Source organism: Eretmochelys imbricata, chromosome 1, assembly GCF_965152235.1.
Source record: "Eretmochelys imbricata isolate rEreImb1 chromosome 1, rEreImb1.hap1, whole genome shotgun sequence".
In the NCBI taxonomy this organism is placed as follows: Eukaryota; Metazoa; Chordata; order Testudines; family Cheloniidae; genus Eretmochelys; species Eretmochelys imbricata.
The window spans coordinates 303,507,409-303,531,923 of NC_135572.1; the positions used below are offsets into that span (position 1 = coordinate 303,507,409).

Consider the following 24,515-nt stretch of genomic DNA (forward strand, 5'->3'; position numbering starts at 1 on the left):
TTTTATAATTTTGACGGATTATGTAGATGTTTATTTTTAAGCATTCTGTGAGTTCTTTGTTTTAAATTTTTAAATTGTGTGAAATTATAGGGGTGTGTGTGTGTGTGTGTGTGTGTTTGTCAGACAATAAATATTTAATGACAGACATCTAGATTTAAAAACTTAAAGCTACCTAAGGGGAGCTCTGCTCCAGCTACACTATCTCCCATTGTATATACATTAAGGTAGGACTCTAATAAGTTATCAAGCTGCATTTTTCTTACTTTACCTGCCTGTAAATTTTGATGATTATAGATGAAAATATTTTTTCATCAGTTTGGGCGTGTATGGTGAAATCGATGTTTACTGACAGTGGTAAAAATCTAATCCTTTCAAGCCTATTTTTAACTATCACTTTTGTTTTCATGCAGGCCATAACTTTTGTTCTGAAGGACATAACTGCATGGAGCATTCTGTCTGCAGAAACCTAGAGGACAGGGCTGTGTGTAGCTGCCGAGATGGTTTCAGAGCCCTTCGAGAGGACAATGCCTACTGTGAAGGTAACCCGTTGTGAAGGTGCTCAGCTGTATAAAGTACTGTGGATTACTGCATGAAGAATGTATTAATTCACAAGTTTTCAAAGTGATGGGACCATTAAATGCAGCAAATTTAATCAGCTAAAATAATTCTCTCTCAAATTAAGAATTTTTTAAAAATCCCTGATCTGTGTCAGTTATAAGTTAATATGGCTAAGTTCTTGAATTTGAAGCAATACTTGCACTGCAAAATCTGTTCTCTTTTCATTAATCAGATAATCTAAAAGTCACACATTAGAATAGCTTTTAGTTGGTACACATTTTAATGTAGCTTTTAATCAGGACTTTATTTTGCCACTAGTCTCCTCCCCCAAAATATAGTAAATAGACAGTAGGGACCAGATTCTAATACCTTTATTCACATTGTGTAAAAACTTACTATTTTAACAGTCCCACTGATTTAAAACCAATGTCCCATTTACCAGATAGAGGCAGTTTCTATAGTTCAAATTTTAACATGCTCATAAAATTCTAATAAAAACATCGCAGCTGTAGCAAGATATGTGCCAAATATCACTCTGCTTTTATCTTGCCTCCCTCTCTCCTGCCATCCACCTGTGCCTTTCTCATGAAGGCCTTGATTCTGTGAACACTTACAACATAAATAACTTTCAGTGGGACCAGTCATATAAGTAAGACATAAGTGCTTGTAGGATTAGGGCCCTCAGGTTGTAAGGATTTGGAGGTTGATTCCTTTGGCTTAACTTTGCAAACAATAATACATATAATTTTATTTTAATGAAATAAATAGTCCCATTGACTTTATTGGGACTATTCACGTGTAAAATTAATAATGTGCATAGGAATCTGCGTGACTAGACTGCAATTCCATTTCACAGAGACCTCTGTTTAATGTTTACTCTAAGACTAGCACAGCATTTTTGACTTATTGTCTTGAGTAGAGCTTTAAGTCATCCAGGAGCAAGTCCTGCACCTCTCTCCATGGTCTTGCAGAGATTTGGCTGCAGGATAACCCAAATAGCCCTTTTATGTAGGCAGGAAATAATGCTGGGACATAGCACACACACAGTCTTTGGAGGTTAGGTAGGAGTTGGGGTCCTGGATCTGCAACTACAGTAACCCCTCACTTAAAGTCGTCCTGGTTAACTTTGTTTCATTGTTACATTGCTGATCAATTAGGGAACATGCTCGTTTAAAGTTGTGCAATGCTCCACTCTTACGTTGTTTAGTTGCCTGCTTTCTCCACAGCTGACAACCTCCCTGTGCCCTGCCCCTCTCCCCACAGCGCCTCCTGCCCACTGGCAGACCCTGCAGATCAGCACCTTCCCTCTCCTCCCCCCGCCTCCTGCCCGCAGCAATCAGATGGCTTGCGGCATTTTGGAGGCAGGAGGGAGCAGGGAGGAGCGAGGACTTGGTGCGCAGGCTCCCCCTCCCTCCCCTATCTCCCAAAAGTGACAAGCCAGCTGATTGCCCCGGGCAGGAGGGAGCGGGGAGGAACGAGAACTTGGCATGCCTCCCCACTCCCTGCCCTGCCTCCTGCCTGCAGCAATCAGCTGGTTTGCGGCATTTTGGAGGGAGGGGGGAGGAGCGAGGACTTGGTGCGCAGGCTCTCCCTCCCTCCCCTGTCTCCCAAAAGCAGCAAGCCAGCTGATTGCCCCGGGCAGGAGGTAAAGGGGGAGGAGGTGGGGGGAGAAGAGGCGGGTCAAGGATGGGGACTTGGAGAGAGTGGGCGGGCTGAGGGTTGAGCCCCCCCACACCCCTGATGCTTGCAGAGTAGGGGAAGCTGCCGCTGCTGCGCAACATGCTTCTCCTAGCCTACAGCACCTTCAGCCTCTTTGCCTGCCTCATCTCTAGTGCCAGTGGGTTGTGCCTGTGTAGGGTAAGACAGGGGCACCTTCTCTGTTTAAAACATATACCTGTATTAAATTGCTTGTTTAACATTGTTTAAAATGTATATAATGCCTTTTGTCTGGCAAAAAAAATTTCCGTGGAACTTAACCCCCCGCCCCATTTACATTAATTCTTATGGGGAAATTGGATTTGCTTAGCATGGTTTCACTTAAAGTCGCATTTTTCAGGAACATAACTACAATGTTAAGTGAGGAGTTACTGTATATGGGTCCACCAGCTATTTCCCAGTTGACAGGACAGTGCAGAAGCTGTGGGGAATAATGTTGGCCTGAGACTTTAATAATGGTTTGCTCTACTCTACAGCCTGTAAGGGAGAGAAGGAATCCTGATCTCTGTGGATCTCCCCAGCACACAGTCCAGTTAGAGCCTGTTATATTTAGCAGTCGCTCTTCACACAATATGTGAAAAATGAGACCCTTATCCATGATCCCTTTAGTGAAATGGTTTGGATGAGGGAACAGCAGGTTTTCATAGCTAGGGCCACAGGCAACTTTAAGTCTGGTATTTCCTAGCTTTTGAGTGCTTGACTTCGCAACCTTAATAACCTATATGTGATTTAAAAAAAAAATTAATTGTATATGCAGTTTAGTTGTGTCTGTGTCCATCTCAGGATATTAGAGAGAAAAGGTAGGTGCAGTAATATCTTTTATTGGACCAACTTCTGTTGGAGAGACAGACAAATAAAAGATATTACCTCACCCACCTTGTCTCTCTAATTCTTTGTATTGTATGTTATTAGCTGTTTCTTAAAGTCAACTTAAATCATGAACATTGTTTCTCATACCAACTTCTTGCAAATGCATCAGTATTTTTCAAGTATCATGACTGCTTTTCTTGAATACCATTTTTTAATATTTTTTATTGTGCCTTTGTAATAATATATAGCAATAATTGTAGTTGTAAAAATCAAATAATACTTCATATACAAGTTACAGGTTCTGGTCTGTAAGTAGGTTCCTAGACGTTGTGTCCCAAAAATGGAACATAATTGAGCTTCTTAAGTCAGAAAAGAACAAGTCCATTTTTAGATTTTAGAATTCTTGAGGTAAAAAGAAATGTAGCCAGGAATGATAGTCTAAGAACAATATAAAACAAGATAAGATTATTTTTAACATTCAGGAAGCAATGATGAATCAGGAATGTCAGCATGTGAATCTAGTTCATAATTTTCAGAAAGAGAATTTTTTGTTATTGTTATTAAGAAACAATACAAGGAATTTGGTTTTGTTAAAGAAAATGTAGAACTTCATCTTTTATTAATTAAAATGTATTGTGAAAATAATACTGAGGTCTGGATTAGGAGTGAGGGAGGGAAGGATTGGGAGGTCAAGTGGGAGGATGTGTGTATGTTCCAGGAGCAGTGAGGGAAATTAGGGATGGGGGTGTCTGTCAGCCCCACATTCTCCCCTCACATTTGAAGCCACCACCCCTTCCCCCGCTCCCCTTGTCATGGCCAGGCCATGTGATAGGGAGTGATGCCTCCCATTCATAGCCTCATTTCTCAGGGCAACATTTGTGGGCTGGAAGGGGATGTGCCTCACACAAAGAGGGAAGGGAGAGAATGAGAAAGCAGGGACACTTACAATGTGTGAGCTGGGGTCTGTGGGGCCTTGCCCCTCTATGGAGGATTTGAGCCCCTCCCTTGACACTTCATTCCCTGGTTGTGAGCTGGGACCTTCGGGGGTGGGGCTGTCTCTCTGGGGTGGTCTGATCCCCTCTCCCTGCCCCCCTTTGTGTGAGATGGGATACTAAATGGGAATAAGAACAAGACAGTGAGCTGAATGGAGCAGTTCACTCCTCTCAGAGCTGTTGTTTCAGGCTGCATTCATCTCCAAGGGGTGTTGTCATTCAACTGTGAATATCTCATTGAGATGAATGGGCCATTTCACAGCTCTCTGAGCCTCCTGTGCTGCAGATGGATGTATAAAGCCCTGTCCTCACATATGAGGCCTAGATTTGGAGTAGGGACTTTACATCTCCACTCTCCTGTCCCTTCCTGCCTCTAGCCGGCACATGTTCCTCTCAGAGCCCACCTCCTCCTGGCCCCTCCAGGCTTACCAAGGGCGTGGAATGGCAAGGAGGACTGTGGAGCTGGTGTGGGGCCTCAGACCAGTGGGGGGCAATCAGAGCAATAGGTGAGACAGGTGGAATATCAGAGAAGTTAGAACGGTTTCAGAGCAGTTGGAGGAAATATAAGGGATTGGAACAGTGATTGGAAATGTGGGAGGATGTTGGAACAGTGCAGGGAACAGTGAGATGGAAAGGAGGGGGTTAGAGATGTGAATTGAGGGATGTTGGAGGGGCTTTATTTCTGTCCCTCAAAACACCCCATATTTCTGTGCCCCCAATACTGGTCCCCCCTTTCAAAAATGACCACATTACTCCAGGTTAGTCTCTACTCTTCCTGTATCCTCTCCCCAGATCCTCCATCTGCAAGGTCGATGCTGATGCTGCCCATCTTTTCATGGGGAGAAGTTCTGAGGAGGGAGAATTGAGCTGTGCTGAACAGCCAGACAGATGGGGGATGATGCAGGGGCAGTGAAGAAACCAACATGTAGCCAGTGCATTCTGTAGCCAGGGTAATCATTGCCAAGGAGCCAGAGGGAGTGGAAGGGGAAAGCTGCGCTGTGGTACATAAAGACGTTGAGAAATTATTTATATTTTTTAAAAAAAAGGAAATGAAATGCCCCAGAACTTCATTAACAGAGAGGTAAGGTGGCTCAGTGGTACCTCATGCCCTTCCAGAATGTAGAAAGTGTGTAACTTATACCTCGAACAACCAGGAAATGCAAAGTTATGGATACGCCAGCTCTGCAATGTAACCTTATCTCTTCCTTCTTTTATTGGTATGTTGGGGCACTGCTAACACATACTAACACTCTACCCTCAGAGATGCTGCAGAGCACGTGAGTACTGTAGGACAAGTCTAACATGTTCTCTGCTACAGTGAAACTTTGGTTTTGTCAGGCATAACAAACGAGCTACCTACATATGGCCTATACTTAATACTAAGCCTTTTCCTCAAAACCACCCCAGATTTGCTAAATAGCACCACTCTTTCACCAGAAGATTAAGTAGAGGATTCCTCTCAGATATTGCCTTCTCTAACCCTCGACTAAGCCTTGAAGACCACTGTCATGTCTGCCACCACACTGTTCACAAACCCCATGGCAAGAAGACACCATTCTGCACCTCCATGAGCACAACCTACAAAACTCTGTGCTGAAATGAGGAATACTTGATCCTTCAAGGTCCACATGCACCTCTTCATATCATAGTCGCAATTCTTTCAAACTGCTCCAGCTAATCCGTCCACCATGCAATACAGCTATACCTAGCACAGTGAAGGCAGCTGGAGCGCATGCAGATAAATGCTGGAATTCAAATCTGTAGAACACAATACAAACAATGGCACATTTTTAAAGTACTTCATATCTAATTATTGTACAATCATAGATTTTAAGGTCAGAAGAGACCATTAGATCATCTAGTCTTACCTCCATCACATGCCAGAGAATTTCGTCCAGTTACTCCTGTATTGAATCTAGTAAGTTATGAGTAACAAAAACCTCTTTCAGTAAGGCATCCAGTCTTGATTTGAAGACACCAAAAGATGGAGAATCCCTCACTTCCCCTGGTAGTTTAACCGTTGCACAGCTTATTGAACAATTCCCAGCAGCTATTGCTAGGGATGAGGCAGGGTGAGGGAGGGAGCAGAGATAAGGTTATATTTCTGGGGTGTTGTGAACTTTAACTTTGTATTTCCTGGTTTTCAATGGTTTAAATATAGTTGTTGTTCACATGCTGGAAGGGCACAAGGCAACCTGAACTCTGTATTAGCCAAGTTTTGTGCCATTTTAATATTAATACATAGGCTTAAATGAAAATATAGTCTTCTGATTCCAAATATCAAGGGACATTTTCTGATCTTAGTTGATCCATGTAAGGGCAGGTCTACACTTTGGGGTTAAGTCGACCTAAGTTATGCAACTGCAGCTATGTGAATAACATAGTTGGAGTTGATGTCACTTAGATTGACTTATTGCAGCGTCTCTCCCATCCACTTACCTTACACTTCTCATTCTGGTGGAGTACCAGAGTTGACGGAAGAGCGATCTGCTGTCGATTTAGCAGGTCTTCACTGGAACCGCGAAATCAACCCCCGGTGGATCGATGGCCGCAGTGTTGATCCCCGGTAAGTGTAGACATAACCTAGGTCTGTCCGTGTTTCAACCTCAGTTTCTGAAATGAGTTTGAACACTGATTGCCATTGTCTACAGTACAGCTAATGTTTGGCACTGGTCCAGATGCAACTGTTGCTGACATCCATTGATAAGTATGGAGAAATTTTCCAGTGTAGAGAGGCCTTAGGAGTGTTGTGGTTCAATATCTAAGTCCATTGAAACCTTCAGATATTCTTTCTATCTGGTGAGAATGCCAAGAAAGGTGCCAATTATTGCCAGCTGTAGCAATGATTTTGTAATGTGGGTAGGGTCACCAGATGTCCCGATTTTATAGGGACAGTCCTGATATTTGGGGCTTTTTCTTATATAGGCACCTATTACCTCCCACCCCATCCCGATTTTTCACATTTTCTATCTGGTCACCCCAAATGTGGGTTTGTGAATGTGTTCTGTTAATGGGAGCTAGAATGAAAGTGAGACAGCCTAATAATTTCACATAGTCCATTCAACAAAACTATAATCTGCTATTTCTCTGGATGCTCAATCAGGTCTTTCCCACCATCTTCAGTATTCTCACATTTTAGTGTTCTACATTGTCATTCTGGCTTAAAGTTTAAGCAACAGTTACTACATCTCATTTCTATTCTGGGTATAAGGTGTAAAATACAAACATGTTGTAAAAAACACATTTCCTCATTTTAACTTTGTATAATCTAATGCTATTAATCATCTTACTTAACTACTGACAAGCCAAATAAAAGAGAAATTAAATTTTGTGAAAGATAGTAATTAATGCTAATTATTTCTGGAATGCTAACCAGTTATAGGAACAGACTTTTAAGGATTGTGGCATAAAGGGGCAATTCTGCAGAAGACAGAAGAAGTCTGATTGCAATAGAATATCTGTAACATTTATATGTGCCTCGACATGCAATCAATGCAAAGTATACAAAAACACTCTGTATAGCGAACTGCAATATTAAAAGACTGAGAAGAGTCAGAATGAATAATTTTAGCATGTGTTCCTAGCTGTATGAAATTGCAGATTCCTTCAGAAAGCCCAAGAAATGGTAGAGTAGCAGAAAGGAAAATATTGGCAACATTTTCATCAATATTTTTCCTCTTTTTTTTTGAGAAAAGATTTAATTGAAAAATGTCAATACAGAAAATTCTGACCAGCACTAGCGAACTCTGTGCTTGGATCAGTAGGGATGTACAGGACTGCTTCATTCAACAGCAAAAAACTGTCAGGTTGAATTTCAGATCTTTCTGTATATTAGACCAGTGGCTCTCAAACTGGGGTCTGTGGACCACTGGGGGTCCACAAGTGTAATCCAGGGGATCCATGAGTCATGTCCAGAGCCGCCGGCCCTGCTGATCAACTCCTTCCCAGTGCCTCCTGCACGCCGCTGTTTAGCAGCATGCAGGAGGCACTGGAAGGGAGCGGGAGGAGAGAGATGCGGCACACTGGGGGGGGGCAGGAAAAGGAGGGACAGGGGTGGAGAGGGAAGAGGCAGGGCAGGGGTGGGGCCTTGGGCGAAGAGGTAGAGTGGGGGCAGGGCCTGGGTCTCGGTGGGGGTTGAGCACCCTTGGGGAAAATTAGAAGCCTTCTTGGGGGTCAGTGAAAAATTTTAATTAAAAATGGGGGTCCTCGGGCTGCTAAAGTGTGAGAACCACTGTATTAGACTATCAACTGATTGGAAAAAAGCAGGCTCTTTTTTTTAAACTCTGGGATAGAATCAAATGGAGACATTTGAATAGCCTAAAAGAATCAGGTATCTAAATATGTTAAATACTACAAGTCATTATTAAAGACTGTGGTGCTTGCTACCATGCATAGTTCTACTGACATTAAGTATCGTACTCCACAGGAGGTGTCAAGGTTCCATCCCCACCCTGAACTCTAGGGTACAGATGTGGGAACCTGCATGAAAACCTCCTAAGCTTACTTTTACCAGCTTAGGTTAAAACTTCCCCAAGGTACAAATTAATTTTACCCTTTGCCCTTGGATTTCCACTGCCACCACCAAACTTTATCTGGGTTTATTGGGAAACATAGTTTGGACACGTCTTTCCCCCCAAAATCCTCCCAACCCTTGCACCCCATTTCCTGGGGAACGTTTGGTAAAAATCCTCACCAATTTGCATAGGTGACCACAGACCCAAACCCTTGGATCTTAGAACAATGAAAAAGCATTCAGTTTTCTTACAAGAAGACTTTTAATAGAAGTAAAGGAATCACCTCTGTAAAATCAGGATGGTAGATACCTTACAGGGTAATTAGATTCAAAACATAGAGAATCCCTCTAGGCAAAACCTTAAGTTACAAAAAAGACACACAGACAGGAATAGTCATTCTATTTAGCACAGCTCTTTTCTCAGCCATTTAAAGAAATCATAATCTAACACATACGTAGCTAGATTACTTACTACAAGTTCTAAGACTCCATTCCTGTTCTGTCCCCAGCAAAAGCAGCATACAGACAGACCCAGACCCTTTGTTTTTGTCCCTCCTCCCAGCTTTTGAAAGTATCTTGTCTCCTCATTGGTCATTTTGGTCAGGTGCCAGCGAGGTTACCTTTAGCTTCTTAACCTTTTACAGGTGAGAGGATTTTTCCTCTGGCCAGGAGGGATTTTAAAGGGGTTTACCCTTCCCTTTATATTTATGACAGGAGGGTAGGTAGAACCCAGTCCTACTAGGAGCTTTGAAATTATAAAGATTGTCAGTCTGCAGTTGAACCCAGGAGGATTGGTTACATCAATTCCATTTTGTAAGGGGGATGCTGCATTGAAATTGCTTGTAACTAAGGAATTGAGATTTCTATCTCCATTAGCTGGCAGTGTTTGAGTGATTATCTTGTCAGGTTGGGCTGGAAAATTAATCTAGTTGAAAAGCTTTCTTTCCAGGAGGGCAGAACATGATTTCAAAATCTATATTAAAAAGTAATTAAACATAAAGAAAGGAAACTGCATTTATTTTTCTGAACAAAGGCAATAAATGCCAGTTTATTTTCATCATTATGATACTGGGAATTAGTGGGCTAATCTTAATATGGCAATGTGGTTTACAAAGGCTAGGCCAAATCCTGTTCTTCCCTGAGGCTGAAGTCTGGCAAGGCACTACATCATGTTCCTAACTATAAGCATGTGAGTTGTCTCATTGACTCAAAGTTAGGTATGTACCTAAAAGCTTTGCTCACTTGAAGTCCAAATGAATAGTCTCATTGTCTTTATTGATGGACCAATTTGAGCGGATGTGGATTGCAGAATCATACCTATGGTGTTTGATTTTCAGACTGACTTCTATCATCTCTCTCCAGCCTTGGCTGACATTGCAGTTGTTATTAGGATGAAAAAAATCTGGCTATTTATATGAATGGAATCTACTGGAAACTTTCAAACTCTCAAGCCGCTGCCATTAATGAGGCATGCTAATGCCTTAAATGGAAGAGCTTCCCCTTATTGGAGAAACAAAGACTTTTGTAGGCTCTATGAAGGCTCTAAATGAAGATCTTATTTCCCATATAAACTACCTAAAACTGAAACATAATAATAATTGAACATGAACAAACCTTGGTTTGATCCCAGTTATCAACTATGAGACTGGAGTTTTCAAAGGTGCCTAAGGGATTTAGGTTCCTGCATGATGTTGAGATTCAATAGAAGTAGAGTGCCCAACTCCCTTAGGCTTATTTGAAAATCCCAGTGTATTACAATAGTTCTAAAATCATTGTTATGCAATGGCTGGGTCCCCAAGAGCTGAAAAGATGACACAAGTGCCAGATGTTAAACCAAAGGGAAGTCAAAATTAAGATCCCTACATAAAATATGACAGGTTTCAGAGTAACAGCCGTGTTAGTCTGTATTCGCAAAAAGAAAAGGAGTACTTGTGGCACCTTAGAGACTAACCAATTTATTTGAGCATAAGCTTTCGTGAGCTACAGCTGACTTCATCAGATGCATACTGTGGAAAATACAGAAGATGTTTGGCTCAAATAAATTGGTTAGTCTCTAAGGTGCCACAAGTACTCCTTTTCTTTTTACATAAAATATGTAAAGCAGTGATAGCTATGTAGACATATATATTATATCATTCTTTAACCATAAGAGTGGCATTGTTTCAGAGGCTGGATGTAATTCGGACTGATCTGAGATAGCATCCGCAAAACCTGTAGAATAGTCAGTAATATTACATTTTATAGCTTCCAAAAGTGTGCTGCGTTCTTTAGTTGTACAACAAAACAAAGCCTTGCCCAATCTAATGGACAATTGATGCAAACCAACCCCCATATATGGGTCCTATTCCAGATTGGAGATCCACTGAAGTAGCACTGGATTATGTACACAATATACAGACAATGGAGTGTTGGAACAGATGAAGCATAATTAATATTTATTATATTTGCCTAGATAGAATCTGGTATATTTTATATATAAAATCCTCTTTTTTCTGTTGTTCATTTTTTAAACCCTTGCCTATTTGTATATATCATTGTTTCTGTAGCTCATAATTAGGAAGTTGCAAGAAATACTATCACGTTTAAAAAATTACTCAATTTTTAAGTCAATTTTTAAATTTTTTATCCTAACACAATGTCAAAAAAGATATTAACTGTTGTTGCAGTAAGGTGCTCTGACTGATGTAATTCACTAATCAACGATATATAACTGCCCTTTCTATTCACAGTATGCAGTGACATCAGACTACTTACTTTATGTGTAAGGAAAGCCTCCTGCAATGCTGTCATGTTTGACAGATAACAGTTTATAATTACTTGTTTTATCATGTATACCTAGTGTATGAATTAATGATAAGATATTAAATAATAAGCAGATGTGGTATGCAAAGTAGAACATTAAATGATGGCAAGCAATGTTTGTGTTCACAGACTTCCTGTGTGGGATACTTGAGTGAATTTCAACTAGGTGGAGTCTGTGTGATCCAGAGATACTTAGTCTGTCTGGACTAAATATTTCATTTGTTGAAACAGTGCCACTTTACACACAGAGCTAGTAGCTGTTGAACAGTGTGACCCAATGAACCATCAATGGAGATTTTTAAGAGCAGGTTAGACAACACTTGTCAAGCCTAGATAATATTTGGTCCTGCCATGAGTGCAGGAAGCTGGACTAGATGATCTCTTGAGGTCCCTTCTAGTCCTATGATTCTATAAGGCAGTATTTGAAGAGACAGATGGGGTCAAGAGAGTTTTGAGATTGGGGGAAACCAGTCTGTGCTTGTGTTGTGAAGGGAGAGAACCAGAGGGGAGTGAGACACTGAGGAGGGCAAAGTTAGGGTAAGAGAGATCTAGAGGTGGGAGGGTGTGTCACTACGGCAGGTGGAGAGGGGGTTAAAGGAGAAAAGCAGCTGAGAAACCTTGGCATCAGATATGTGGGGAAGAGGAGATGGTATTGAGGGAAGGGAAGGGAATATGTCAAAAGCAGAAAAGTAGTGCTGTTTGTCAAGGAGTAAGGCAGTTCTGGAGAAGAGAACCTGTCTAAAGTGGAGGAAGTCTGCAAGTGTTCAGCAACACAGGAACAAGAACAGATGCAGTGGAGAGTGTTGCGGTTCAAATACAAGACAGGACAAGGCTTTAAGCAAGCAAGCAGGCTGGTCTGCCGACGGGCTGCCGCCTGTCAGCTTTCCACCCTCTCTTTTATTTCTCTCCCCCCTGCGCATTACATACTCCAACCGCAAAAGGAAACAACAAAGGAAATAATATGACTTTGATTAATATTCTTATTTACCAGCCTCTATCTACTACAGTCCTTGCTCTCAGGCCTTGAGCCCAGTCCAAGGAAGCTTCCCACGGTTCATGTCCTCTGGGCGATTTCCCATAGTCCATGTCCTTGGAAGGAGCAGTGTGTGCACTGCTCCTACACAACACTCAGGGTGTGCCCTGAATGTTTTCAGGTGCATGAACCCTGCATGAACCCTTCAGGAGAGCAATGTAGAGCACGGAGCAGTGGTGTAATCAGCCATTGTCTGTTTATCTATGATACAAAGCAGGTGGAGTACTGCATGTTGAACCATATGTTGACACTAAACTGGGAGGAGAGGTAGATACGCTGGAGGGTAGGGATAGGATACAGAGGGACCTAGACAAATTAGAAGATTGGGCTAAAAGAAATCTGATGAGGTTCAACAAGGACAAGTGCAGAATCCTGCACTTAGGATGGAAGAATCCCATGCACCGCTACAGACTACGGACTGAATGGCTCGGCAGCAGTTCTGTGGAAAAGGACCTAGGGGTTACAGTGGACGAGAAGCTGGGTATGAGTCAACAGTGTGCCCTTGATGCCAAGAAGGCCAATGGCATTTTGGGATGTATATGTAGGGGCATTGCCAGCACATCGGGGGACGTGATCGTTCCCCTCTAGTCGACATTGGTGAGGCCTCATCTGGAGTACTGTGTCCAGTTTTGGGCCCCACACTAAAAGAAGGATGTAGAAAAATTGGAAAGAGTCCAGCGGAGGGCAGCAAAAATGATTAGGGGACTGGAACACGTGACTTATGAGGAGAGGCTGAGGGAACTGGGATTGTTTAGTCTGCGGAAGAGAAGAATGAGGGGGGATTCGATAGCTGCTTTCAACTACCTGAAAGGGGGTTTCAAAGAGGATGGATCTAGACTGTTCTCAGTGGTAGCAGATGACAGAACAAGGAGTAATGGTCTCAAGTTGCAGAGGGGGAGATTTAGGTTGGATATTAAGAAAAACTTTTTCACTAGGAGGGTGGTGAAACACTGGAATGCGTTACCTAGGGAGGTGGTGGAATCTCCTTCCTTAGAGGTTTTTAAGGTCAGGCTTGACAAAGCCCAGGTTGGGATGATTTAGTTGGGGATTGGTCCTGCTTTGAGCAGGGGGTTGGACTAGATGACCTCCTGAGGTCCCTTCCAACCCTGATATTCTATGATTCTATGATATGTAAAAGATCAGTGACCTTCTGCGTCAGTCTAAATTACCCTCCTTTTCTGATTGCATTTGCAGTAATCAGTTATATTTACTCTTCACCATCATGTTCCTGTGATTCTAACAAGGGAAGGAAAGGCCAGTAATGATTGATACAATTAATAGGTGTATAACAAAATTTATGATGCTCTAAGAGTCAAAATACCCTTTTTTCTTTTTAGGTGACTGATAGTGGAATATACAGTACAGCTTTTCTAAGCTATTTTGCCTGTTTAAATATGAGCCAGGATAACATCTGAAACAAGCAAAAATTAACATCTGATGGTTACTCGGTACTATACATATAAAGAATGTTGTGCTGTTGTAACATCGACAGACCTCTGTTGTTGCCAGGCGGGATCGAACCTGGGACCTCTGGAGCTCAGTGCATGAGCCTCTACCACATGAGCTAAAAGCCAACTGGCTCTTAGCTAAGGCTGTAGAGTAAACTCATTAATCTCTCTCTTCCCTGCCCCCCAGATGGGACAGGAGTTGTGTGGGTTATGTTGTCACTTAACTTCCTAATCATCTTACTTCAGTTTCCAACTGACCAGTGTATACATCACATACACTGCCACTGGAAATGGTATTAACTGGTAACTTTATTTGGCAGTCTGAGCAGAGACACCAAAGATTGCACAGAAGTGGTAAGTGAATTACACCCTTAACCTAGAGGCAGTTCCTCCAGGTCAAGATTGAGACTTGTTGATGAGGCTCTGTGGGAGAGCTATCCCATTCTGTTCCTGTTCAGTAGATAAATATAGAGCTTGGCTTTCCAGGGCTGTCAAGTCAAAACCTTTCACAAGCACTAAAATTCACACAGTTACTTTAAAAAGAATAATAGCTCTACCTTCCCATTCAATTCTGAAAAGGGTTATTTTGGTGTCAGCATGATTACTACAGTTTTGGGGGTTATTGCTTCACATTAGTACACATGCCATATGTTGAGTTGTTGGAATACATTGTAATACATGCTAATTCTAAAAGTTTGGTTATATTTGAATTCATTTATATGAAAAGTTTTCTTCTTGATCAGGCTAATTTATACTGCATCTTTACTTTAGATGCTATTCAAGGAAATATCTTTGAAGCACTTGCAAAAATTAAATGTTTTTCGGATCTCAGAAGCATGGTTTTTTGTTAATGCTATTCTCAAGGTTCCTTCCCCACTCTGAACTCTAGGGTACAGATGTGAGGACCTTCATGAAAGACCCCTGTCATAAATATAAAGGGAAGGGTAAACACCTTTAAATCCCACCTGGCCAGAGGAAAAACCCTTTCACCTGTAAAGGGTTAAGAAGCTAGGATAACCTCACTGGCACCTGACCACAATGACCAATGAGGAGACAAGATACTTTCAAAGCTGGGGGTGGGGGAGAAACAAAGGCTCTGTCTGTCTGTGTGATGCTTTTGCCAGGAACAGAAAAGGAATAGAGTCTTAGAACTTAGTGAGTAAACTAGCTAGATATGAGTTAGATTCTGTTTTGTTTAAATGGCTGATAAAATAGGCTGTGCTGGAGGGAATGTATATTCCTGTTTTTGTGTCTTTTTGTAACTTAAGGTTTTGCCTAGAGGGATTCTCTGTGTTTTGAATCTGATTACCCTGTAAGGTATTTACCATCCTGATTTTACAGAGGTGATTCTTTTACCTTTTTTCTTCAATTAAAATTCTTCTTTTAAGAACCTGATTGCTTTTTCATTGTTCTTAAGATCCAAGGGTTTGGGTCTGTGTTCACCTATGCAAATTGGTGAGGATTTTTATCAAGCCTTCCCCAGGAAAGGGGGTGTAGGGTTTGGGGAGGATTCTGGGGGGGAAAGACATTTCCAGGCGGGCTCTTTCCCTGTTATATATTTGTTAGATGGTTGGTGGTGGCAGCGATAAAGTCCAAGGGCAAAAGGTAAACTAGTTTGTACCTTGGGGAAGTTTTAAGCTAAGCTGGTAAAAATAAGCTTAGGGCGTTTTCATGCAGGTCCCCACATCTGTACCCTAGAGTTCAGAGTGGGGAAGGAACCTGGACACCTCTTAAGCTTATTCTTACCAGCTTAGGTTAAAAACTTCCCCAGGGTACAAACTTTGCCTTGTCCTTGAACAGTATGCTGCCACCACCAAGCGTTTTAAACAAAGAACAGTGAAAGAGACCACTTGGAGATGTCTTCCCCCAAAATATCCCCCCAAGCCCTAAACCCCCTTTCCTGGGGAAGGCTTGATAATAATATCCTCACCAAATGGTACAGGTGAACACAGACCCAAACCCTTGGATCTTAAGGACAATGAAAAATCAATCAGGTTCTTAAAAGAATAATTTTATTTAAAGAAAAGGTAAAAGAATCACCTCTGTAAAATCAGGATGGTAAATACTTTACAGGGTAATCCGATTTAAAACATAGAGAATCCCTCTAGAAAAAACCTTAAGTTACAAAGAGAAGACACAAAAAAAGGAATACACATTCCCTCCAACACAGCTTATTCTACAAGCCATTAAACAAAAGAAAAGCTGACTCATTTTCTAGCTAGATTACTTACTAACTTTACAGGAGTTGGAAGGCTTGCATTCCTGATGTGTTCCCAGCAAAAGCATCGCACAGACAGCCCAAACCCTTTGTCTCTTCCCCCCCACTCTCCAGATTTGAAAGAATCTTGTCCCCTCATTGGCCATTTTGGGTCAGGTGCCAGTGGGGTTACCTTAGCTTCTTAACCCTTTACAGGTCAAAGGATTTTGCCTCTGGCCAGGAGGGATTTTATAGCACTGTATATAGAAAGGTGGTTACCCTTTCCTTTATATTTATGACAACTATTATTTTCTGTTCTTCTATGGACTACTATTCTGGTCCAGCCTGTTTTTCCCCATTTGTAGGGTATCCGTTGCTAAAATCCTGAGAGAGCACCTCTCTCCCTAGGAGATGCTTCTGCAGTTGTGAACAGTGGAGGCACATGAGCTAGATCCCCACTGGTTTAAAAGGGAGGCACGGCATTATCCATGAAGGATCCTCAATTCTGGAAATAATTTCCTTTCCCAGACCTTCAAATCCCAGATTCACTGTAGACAGGTGCAAGGCTCATCTGTTTTGTCTGACCCTTATGAGGGCAAGGGAATTGAAAGCTAGAGAAGCCTCAAGAGGGTCTCTTTGTTTGTTAACAGGGGTGGTTATGATGATGGTTTGGTCAGGACTGAATTGTAGAGCAAGGCTCAAATTCTGCTGTTATTTATGGGGTGGCATGGTGTAAGTGACTGCAGAATTTGGTCCTAAGGAGGCAAATCTAATGGGGTCTGGGAGATTTTTGCTCTGATTTGTATATGTTTATATAATTTTTGTACAAGCACCCTAGAGTAGGTGGGTTAAGTGCTTTCTATAAAGTGAATAAAAAGATAGAAGTACTTATTTCAGCTACTTCCCCTCTTACCAGTTTTTCCGGAATTTCCCTTTGTCTCTTCCGTTCAGACTCAGGCATGTTGATCTCCATGACTACGCTGTCTTGTTATATCGGAGTATCTAGTATATCAGAACTGCTAGCCCAGTGTCCAATTACAGACCTAAAGCATGCTAGTTTGGATTGTTCTCAAGAATGTAGAACTGTTGGTGTGATACATTCATCCTATTGAACTGTTTGACTTAAGGATCTTACTGGCTAAGCAATAAGACATGAATGCCCATTAATATGCCAATAGGGCCTTTTGATGGGACAAAATTAAGATAAATTCTGTAGACTTTCTTAGGTTTCAAAATGCGTTGGGCTTTCCATTGTATTACATGAGTCTGTAGCTAAAGATGACTAAAGGGCTAAACCGGTGTTTCAATTAATAACAGAGATAAAAAGACTTATTTTGGTGGCTTCTAAAGTGAGCTTTCTTCTTCTCTGACAAAATAGTTTGATTTCATTTGTAGCCCTCAAAAGAGATATAAATTAATGCCCCATATAGTATGCTAGAGTGGGAGCTGATTTATTTGATTGGATTTTTTTCTCACAGTACCTCGGTAGTTGATATTGTGCAACTGCTGGTTGTCATTTGACAGTTGTCTTGTCCTTTCCCTCTCTCTCTCCCTCCTGCTTGTCTGTTGTATCCCCCATTGTAGCTTATCAAATGCTAAGACTGTAAGTTCTTCGTGGAAGGGACTTTTTAATCAGATATGCATATAATGCCTAGCTACAGTAGGCAATCTCTAATTGGATCTCTAGGTGCTACAGCAGTACAAACAAATAAATATTTCCCAGTGTTCTTAAATGGGTGGGTAAGAAACAATTGAAAAACTATGGAAGATACCTCACAAGATCCAGCAGGTCCAGGGTAACAGAGAAATGTATGGGACATACATGTGGATGACAGCTCAGCCCAACCTGTAAGAAAATCAAGCTTCCCCACAAACAGGAAGGACGACAGATTATTCTTGCTGGAGAGTCAATACTCAGAAGAATCAAATGAACATTCTACCAGGGACAAGTGGACAACAGGCCTTCCCAGAGCTAAAACATGAGACGTCACTCTATTAGATAGGCTTCTGAAGTCGATGGGCCAGGATCTATTGCTGATGGTTCACATTGGCAGTAATGACAGTGCATTGCAAGATATTTTGCAGATACTAAATGACTTCAGGGAACTTGGAAGGGTGCTGTAGAGGAAGAATGTCCAATTGATCTTCTGTGAGATCCTTCCTGTCCCATAAGTGAAAGAAGACAGAAGGCAGAAGATTTCAGAAGTGAACTGGTGGCTAGGTAAACGGTGTAGGCACAGGTGTAGTGGAGCCAGAATGCCTTGGAACAGCATTCCAACAGTTTTGCTGCATGGAGAATGCTGTTTTGCTCTCAAAATGGCATCCTTTTCTCCCTGTGACCTTGCACACATATGTGCTAGTTCACGCCACATGGAGGATCCCATTTCTGTAGAGCAAAATGGCATCCTCTGTACAGCATGTCCTTGCATGCGTGTGTGAGGTCACACTGACGGGGACATTTCAGTAGAGTACAGCCCAGTCAGGACTACCCCACTGGGTGGAGGGTTTTGGTTTTGTGGAACATAGAAGGTGGATCAATGGGGAGAGGGGCTGTATTGTTTGGATGGCCTCCCCTCAGTAGAAGGGGAACCAGTCTCAGGAACAGGCTGGCTAGAGTAATCAGGAGACTAATAGCAAATGGAGAGGGTAAAAATAAGGAAGATATGAACACTCAGTAAAAACTTAGAAAGCTTATGCTCAAATAAATTGGTTAGTCTCTAAGGTGCCACAAGTCCTCCTTTTCTTTTTTAGATGTTGAGAATGAAATTAATCAAGGAAACAAAGGGCACGAAGAGAAGAAATTCTTGGATTGCCTGTACGCCACTTCTAGGAGCCTGGGTAACAAACAGGAGGAATTGAAATTGCTTATTTATGTGCATATATTCTATCTACACCTTTACCCCGATATAACACTGTCATAAATATAAAGGGAAGGGTAAACCCCTTTAAAATCCCTCCTGGCCAGAGGAAAAATCCTCTCACCTGTAAAGGGTTAAGAAGCTAGGATAACCTCGCTGGCACCTGACCAAAATGACCAATGAGAAGACAAGATACTTTCAAAAGCTGGGGGGAGCAAAAAACAAAGGGTCTGTCTGGGTGATGCTTTTGCCAGGGACAGAACAGGAATGGAGTCTTAGAACTTAGTAAGTAATCGAGCTAGATATGCATTAGATTATGATTTATTTAAATGGCTGAGAAATTAAGTTGTGCTGAATAGAATGAATATTCCTGTCTGTGTCTCTTTTTTGTAACTTAAGGTTTTGCCTAGAGGGATTCTCTATGTTTTGAATTTAATTACCCTGTAAGGTATTTACCATCCTGATTTTACAGAGGTGATTCTTTTTACTGTTTCTTCTATTAAAATGTTTCTTTTCAAGAACTGAATGCTTTTTTCATTGTTCTAAGATACAAGGGTTTGGGTCTGTGGTCACCTATGCAAACTGGTGAAGATTTTTACCAAACCTTCCCCAGGAAGTGGGGTGCAAGGGTTGGGAGGATTTTGGGGGGAAAGATGTTTCCAAACAACATTTTCCCAATAAACCCAGATAAACGTTTGATGGTGGAAGTCCAAGGGCAAAGGGTAAAATAGTTTGTACCTTGGGGAAGTTTTAACCTAAGCTGGTAAAAGTAAGCTTGGGGGGTTTTCATGCAGGTCCCCACATCTGTACCCTAGAGTTCAGAGTGGGGAAGGAACCTGGACAAACACGACCTGATATAATGCGGGTTCGCATACAACATGGTAAAGCTCTGACACACTGCTCTGAGCAGCGTGTTAAGGGTGCCAGGCGGGGGCCGAGGGGTTGGGCAGGGGGGTTGGGGGGTGTTCAGGGGCTCCCCCCCAATAGGGTCTGGGAGGCAGGAGCTGGGGGGGCACTTTTGGGGGCCCCACAGTCCCAGAGTGGCCTGGATGATTAGCAGGGGGCTGGGAGCAGCCTGCTTTGCTTCCCTCGCCCTGGCCCCAGCCATGTCACTTGGGGAGAAGGGATCCCCCCCCATGCATTCAGCGGCAGCGGTGGAAGCGGAGCAGCCTGGCTCCAGCCCACTCCACTCCGCCAGCTCCCAGCCGCGATGCTCCGCTTCCCGCCGCCGGTGAGTGTGGGACCTTTCCCTAACCCCCACCCAGTGACACGGCTGGGGCTGGGGCAAGGAAAGCGGAGTGGGCTGGGGCTGCGTCGCTCCGCTTCCCACCGCCGGTGAGTGCAGAGGGCATTCTTTCCCCAACCTTCCTGCACTCACCGGCAGCAGGAAGCGGAGCTCCGCAGCTGGGAGATAGAAGAGTGGAGTGGGCTGGGGCTGCGTTGCTTCACTTCCCACCACTGCTGATGAGTGCCTGTCAGGGGGTGGGGGTGTGGATAGGAGTCAGAGCAGTCAGGGGACAGGGAGCAGGGGGGCTTGGTAGGGGGTGGGGTCTTGGGGGTGATTAGGGATGGGGGTCTCTGGAGGGGGCGGTCAGGGAACAAGGAACAGGGGATGCCCAGCTCCTTATGCACATATCTATAATATGTAGGATAAAAGCTGTATGATCATGGGGGACTTCAATTTGAGTGACATATGCTAGAGATTTCATACTGCCACTACTAAAACATCCTTGGAATTTTTGAGCATTATAGATGACTATTTTGTAAGTTAAAGTGTTGCAGCCAACATTGTGGAAATCTTTTTTTAGACCTTATCTTAACAGATAAAGAGAAACTGATCACAGAACTAAAAATTAATGGTAGCTTAGGTACAAGTAATCATGACTTGATCTCATTTATAATATGCAAGCAGAATGAAGTCCATACCAATATATATTTGGTGCTTTAATAGGGCCAATTTTACAAAGCTAAAAACAATTATGAGCCAATTCAGCTGGGAGGAAGAATTTAATCAGAAAAATGTGAATAATAATTGGGAATCATTTGACAACAATTTACTAGATGCCCAAAGCCACAATCCCACAATTGAAGAAGAAGGTCATACTGGTTTAAAAAAAAATGACCTGGTTTAGGGGGAAGTGAAGGTACCTATAAAATCTTATATATATAACAAATTGAAGAGAGGTGAAGTTGATTGTAATGAAAATAAATCAGAAATTAGGAATTGTAGAAAATTGATAAGGAAAGCAAAGGGACATAAGGAGAAATTTATGGCCAGCAAAATTAAGGACAATAAGAAGGAGTTTTAAAAAAGTATTAGGGACAAAAAAATCCTGATAATGGTATTGGTCCATGTCAAGGTTCCTCCCCCACTCTGAACTCTAGGGTACAGATGTGGGGACCTGCATGAAAAACCTCCTAAGCTTATCTTTACCAGCTTAGGTCAAAACTTCCCCAAGGTACAAAGTATTCCACCCGTGGTCCTTGGAATGGCCGCTACCACCACCAAACTAATACTGGTTACTGGGGAAGAGCTGTTTGGACGCGTCTTTCCCCCCAAAATACTTCCCAAAACCCTGCACCCCACTTCCTGGACAAGGTTTGGTAAAAAGCCTCACCAATTTGCCTAGGTGACCACAGACCCAAACCCTTGGATCTTAAGAACAATGAACAATCCTCCCAACACTTGCACCCCCCCCTTTCCTGGGAAATGTTGGATAAAAAGCCTCACCAATTTGCATAGGTGACCACAGACCCAAACCCTTGGATCTGAGAACAATGAAAAAACATTCAGTTTTTTACAAGAAGACTTTTAATAGAAAATAGAAGTAAATAGAAATGAAGAAATCCCCCCTGTAAAATCAGGATGGTAGATATCTTACAGGGTAATTAGATTCAAAAACATAGAGAACCCCTCTAGGCAAAACCTTAAGTTACAAAAAAGATACACAGACAGAAATAGTTATTCTATTCAGCACAATTCTTTTCTCAGCCATTTAAAGAAATCATAATCTAACACATACCTAGCTAGATTACTTACTAAAAGTTCTAAGACTCCATTCCTGGTCTATCCCTGGCCAAGCACAGCATACAGACTGACACAGACCCTTTGTTTCTCTCCCTCCTCCCAGCTTTTGAAAGTATCTTGTCCCCTCATTGGTCATTTTGGTCAGGTGCCAGCGAGGTTACCTTTAGCTTCTTAACCCTTTACAGGTGAGAGGAGCTTTCCCCTGGCCAGGAGGGATTTCAAAGGGGTTTACCCTTCCCTTTATATTTATGACACGCCCCCCAAATCTCAGCTAGGGTGAAACACTGGCTGGGATTTCTTCCTGGAGCTCTAGGAAAAACAGAGTTAATAAGACACATGCATCTCTAAATATACTACCAAGTACATAAAGACTAACAATATTTTCCACATCTCAAGGACGATTTTAACCAGTTGACTCTGGGAAACTTTCACGGGAGAGTGCATCAGCCACTTTGTTAGAAGCTCCTGAGATGTGTTGGATGTCGAAATCAAAATCTTGGAGAGCTAAACTCCACCGAAGAAGTTTTTTGTTAGTTTCCTTGACGGTGTGAAGCCACTTCAGTGCAGCATGGTCGGTTTGCAGGTGGAAACGCCGTCCCCAAACATATGGGCGTAGCTTTTCCAGAGCGTAGACAATGGCATAACATTCTTTTTCAGTGACTGACCAGTTGCTTTCCCTCTCAGACAGTTTTTTGCTGAGAAACACTACAGGGTGGAATTCTTGATCAGATCTTTTCTGCATTAAAACTGCTCCCACACCACGCTCGGATGCATCTGTGGTTACTAGGAATGGTTTGTCAAAGTCTGGGGCCCTTAGTACAGGGTCAGACATGAGTGTCGCTTTAAGCTTGTTAAAGGCCTTCTGACACTTTCCGGTCCACTGAACAGCATTTGGCTGTTTCTTTTTGGTTAGGTCTGTCAGTGGGGCAGCGATTTGGCTGTAGTGCGGTACAAATCGTCTGTAATAACCGGCCAAGCCTAAGAAGGATTGAACCTGTTTCTTTGACTTTGGGACAGGCCACTTTTGGATAGCATCCACTTTGGCCTGTAGGGGGCTGATAGTTCCTTGACCCACCTGGTGTCCAAGGTAAGTCACTCTGTTTAGGCCTATTTGACACTTCTTAGCCTTAACAGTTAGTCCTGCCTCCCTTATGCGCTCAAGGACTTTTTGTAGATGTTCCAGGTGGTCTGCCCAGGAATCCGAAAATATGGCCACATCGTCAAGGTAGGCGACTGCATATTCTCCTAATCCCGCTAGGAGACCATCTACAAGTCTTTGGAAAGTGGCGGGTGCATTTCGCAGCCCGAAAGGGAGTACATTAAATTCATACAGCCCGAGATGTGTGATGAAGGCTGACCTTTCCTTGGCAGATTCATCTAGCGGTACCTGCCAGTACCCCTTGGTTAAGTCCAAGGTAGAGATGAACTGGGCCCGTCCCAGTTTCTCTAACAGTTCATCTGTGCGTGGCATTGGATAGTTGTCTGGGCGAGTTACAGCATTTAGCTTACGGTAGTCCACGCAAAAACGTATTTCCCCATCTGGTTTGGGAACTAGAACCACTGGAGATGCCCATGCACTTTCAGAGGGGCGGATTACACCCATCTGTAACATATTCTGGATCTCCCGTTCTATAGCAGTTTTAGCTTGAGGAGACACCCGGTAAGGTTGGACCCTAATTGGGTGAGCATTACCTGTGTCAATGGAGTGGTATGCCCGTTCAGTCAGTCCTGGGGTGGCTGAGAACGTTGGCGCGTAGCTAGTGCACAGCTCCTGGATCTGCTGTCGCTGCATACGCCCAAGGGTCATGGAGAGGTTCACCTCTTCCACACCACCAGCACATTTCCCTTCGTAGTAGACACCTTCAGGCCACTCAGCATCATCTTCTCCCTGGGCTGTAAACTGACAAACCTTTAATTCTCTGGAATAAAAGGGCTTTAGAGAATTAATATGGTACACCTTAGGCTTTCGGTTGGAGGTGGGGAATGCTGTGAGATAATTAACAGCTCCCAGGCGCTCCTGGACCATGAATGGCCCTTCCCACGATGCTTCCATTTTATGGGCCTGGAGCGCCCTTAAGACCATGACCTGGTCTCCTACTTTGAAGGAACGCTCTCTGGCATGTTTATCATACCAGGCTTTTTGCTCTTTTTGAGCATCCTGTAAGTTTTCTTTAGCAAGGGCTAAAGAGGTTCGGAGGGTGTTTTGTAGGTTGGTTACAAAGTCCAGAATGTTAGTTCCTGGAGAAGGTGTAAATCCCTCCCATTGCTGCTTCACCAACTGCAATGGCCCCTTAACCTCACGGCCATATACAAGTTCAAATGGGGAAAACCCTAAACCGGGATGTGGTACAGCTCTGTAGGCAAAGAGCAACTGCTGCAACACTAGGTCCCAATCATTGGAGTGCTCATTTACGAATTTACGTATCATGGCCCCCAAAGTTCCATTAAACTTCTCCACCATGCCATTTGTTTGATGGTGGTAAGGAGTGGCAACCAAGTGATTTACCCCATGAGCTTCCCAAAGGTTTTTCATAGTTCCTGCCAGGAAATTAGTCCCTGC

The 24,515-nt window shown here is 42.8% G+C and overlaps 1 protein-coding gene across 1 annotated transcript in view; it reads left to right on the forward strand.

Moving 5' to 3' along the window:
• Positions 1-24,515, forward strand: part of NELL2 (neural EGFL like 2) — a gene marked incomplete at its 5' end in the record, with an annotated part of 251,214 nt that overhangs the window by 104,722 nt on the left and 121,977 nt on the right. Inside the window, one exon of the mRNA XM_077807767.1 lies at positions 411-539. Coding sequence (XP_077663893.1) covers positions 411-539 — 129 coding nt within the window. The remainder of the gene's footprint in view (positions 1-410; positions 540-24,515) is intronic.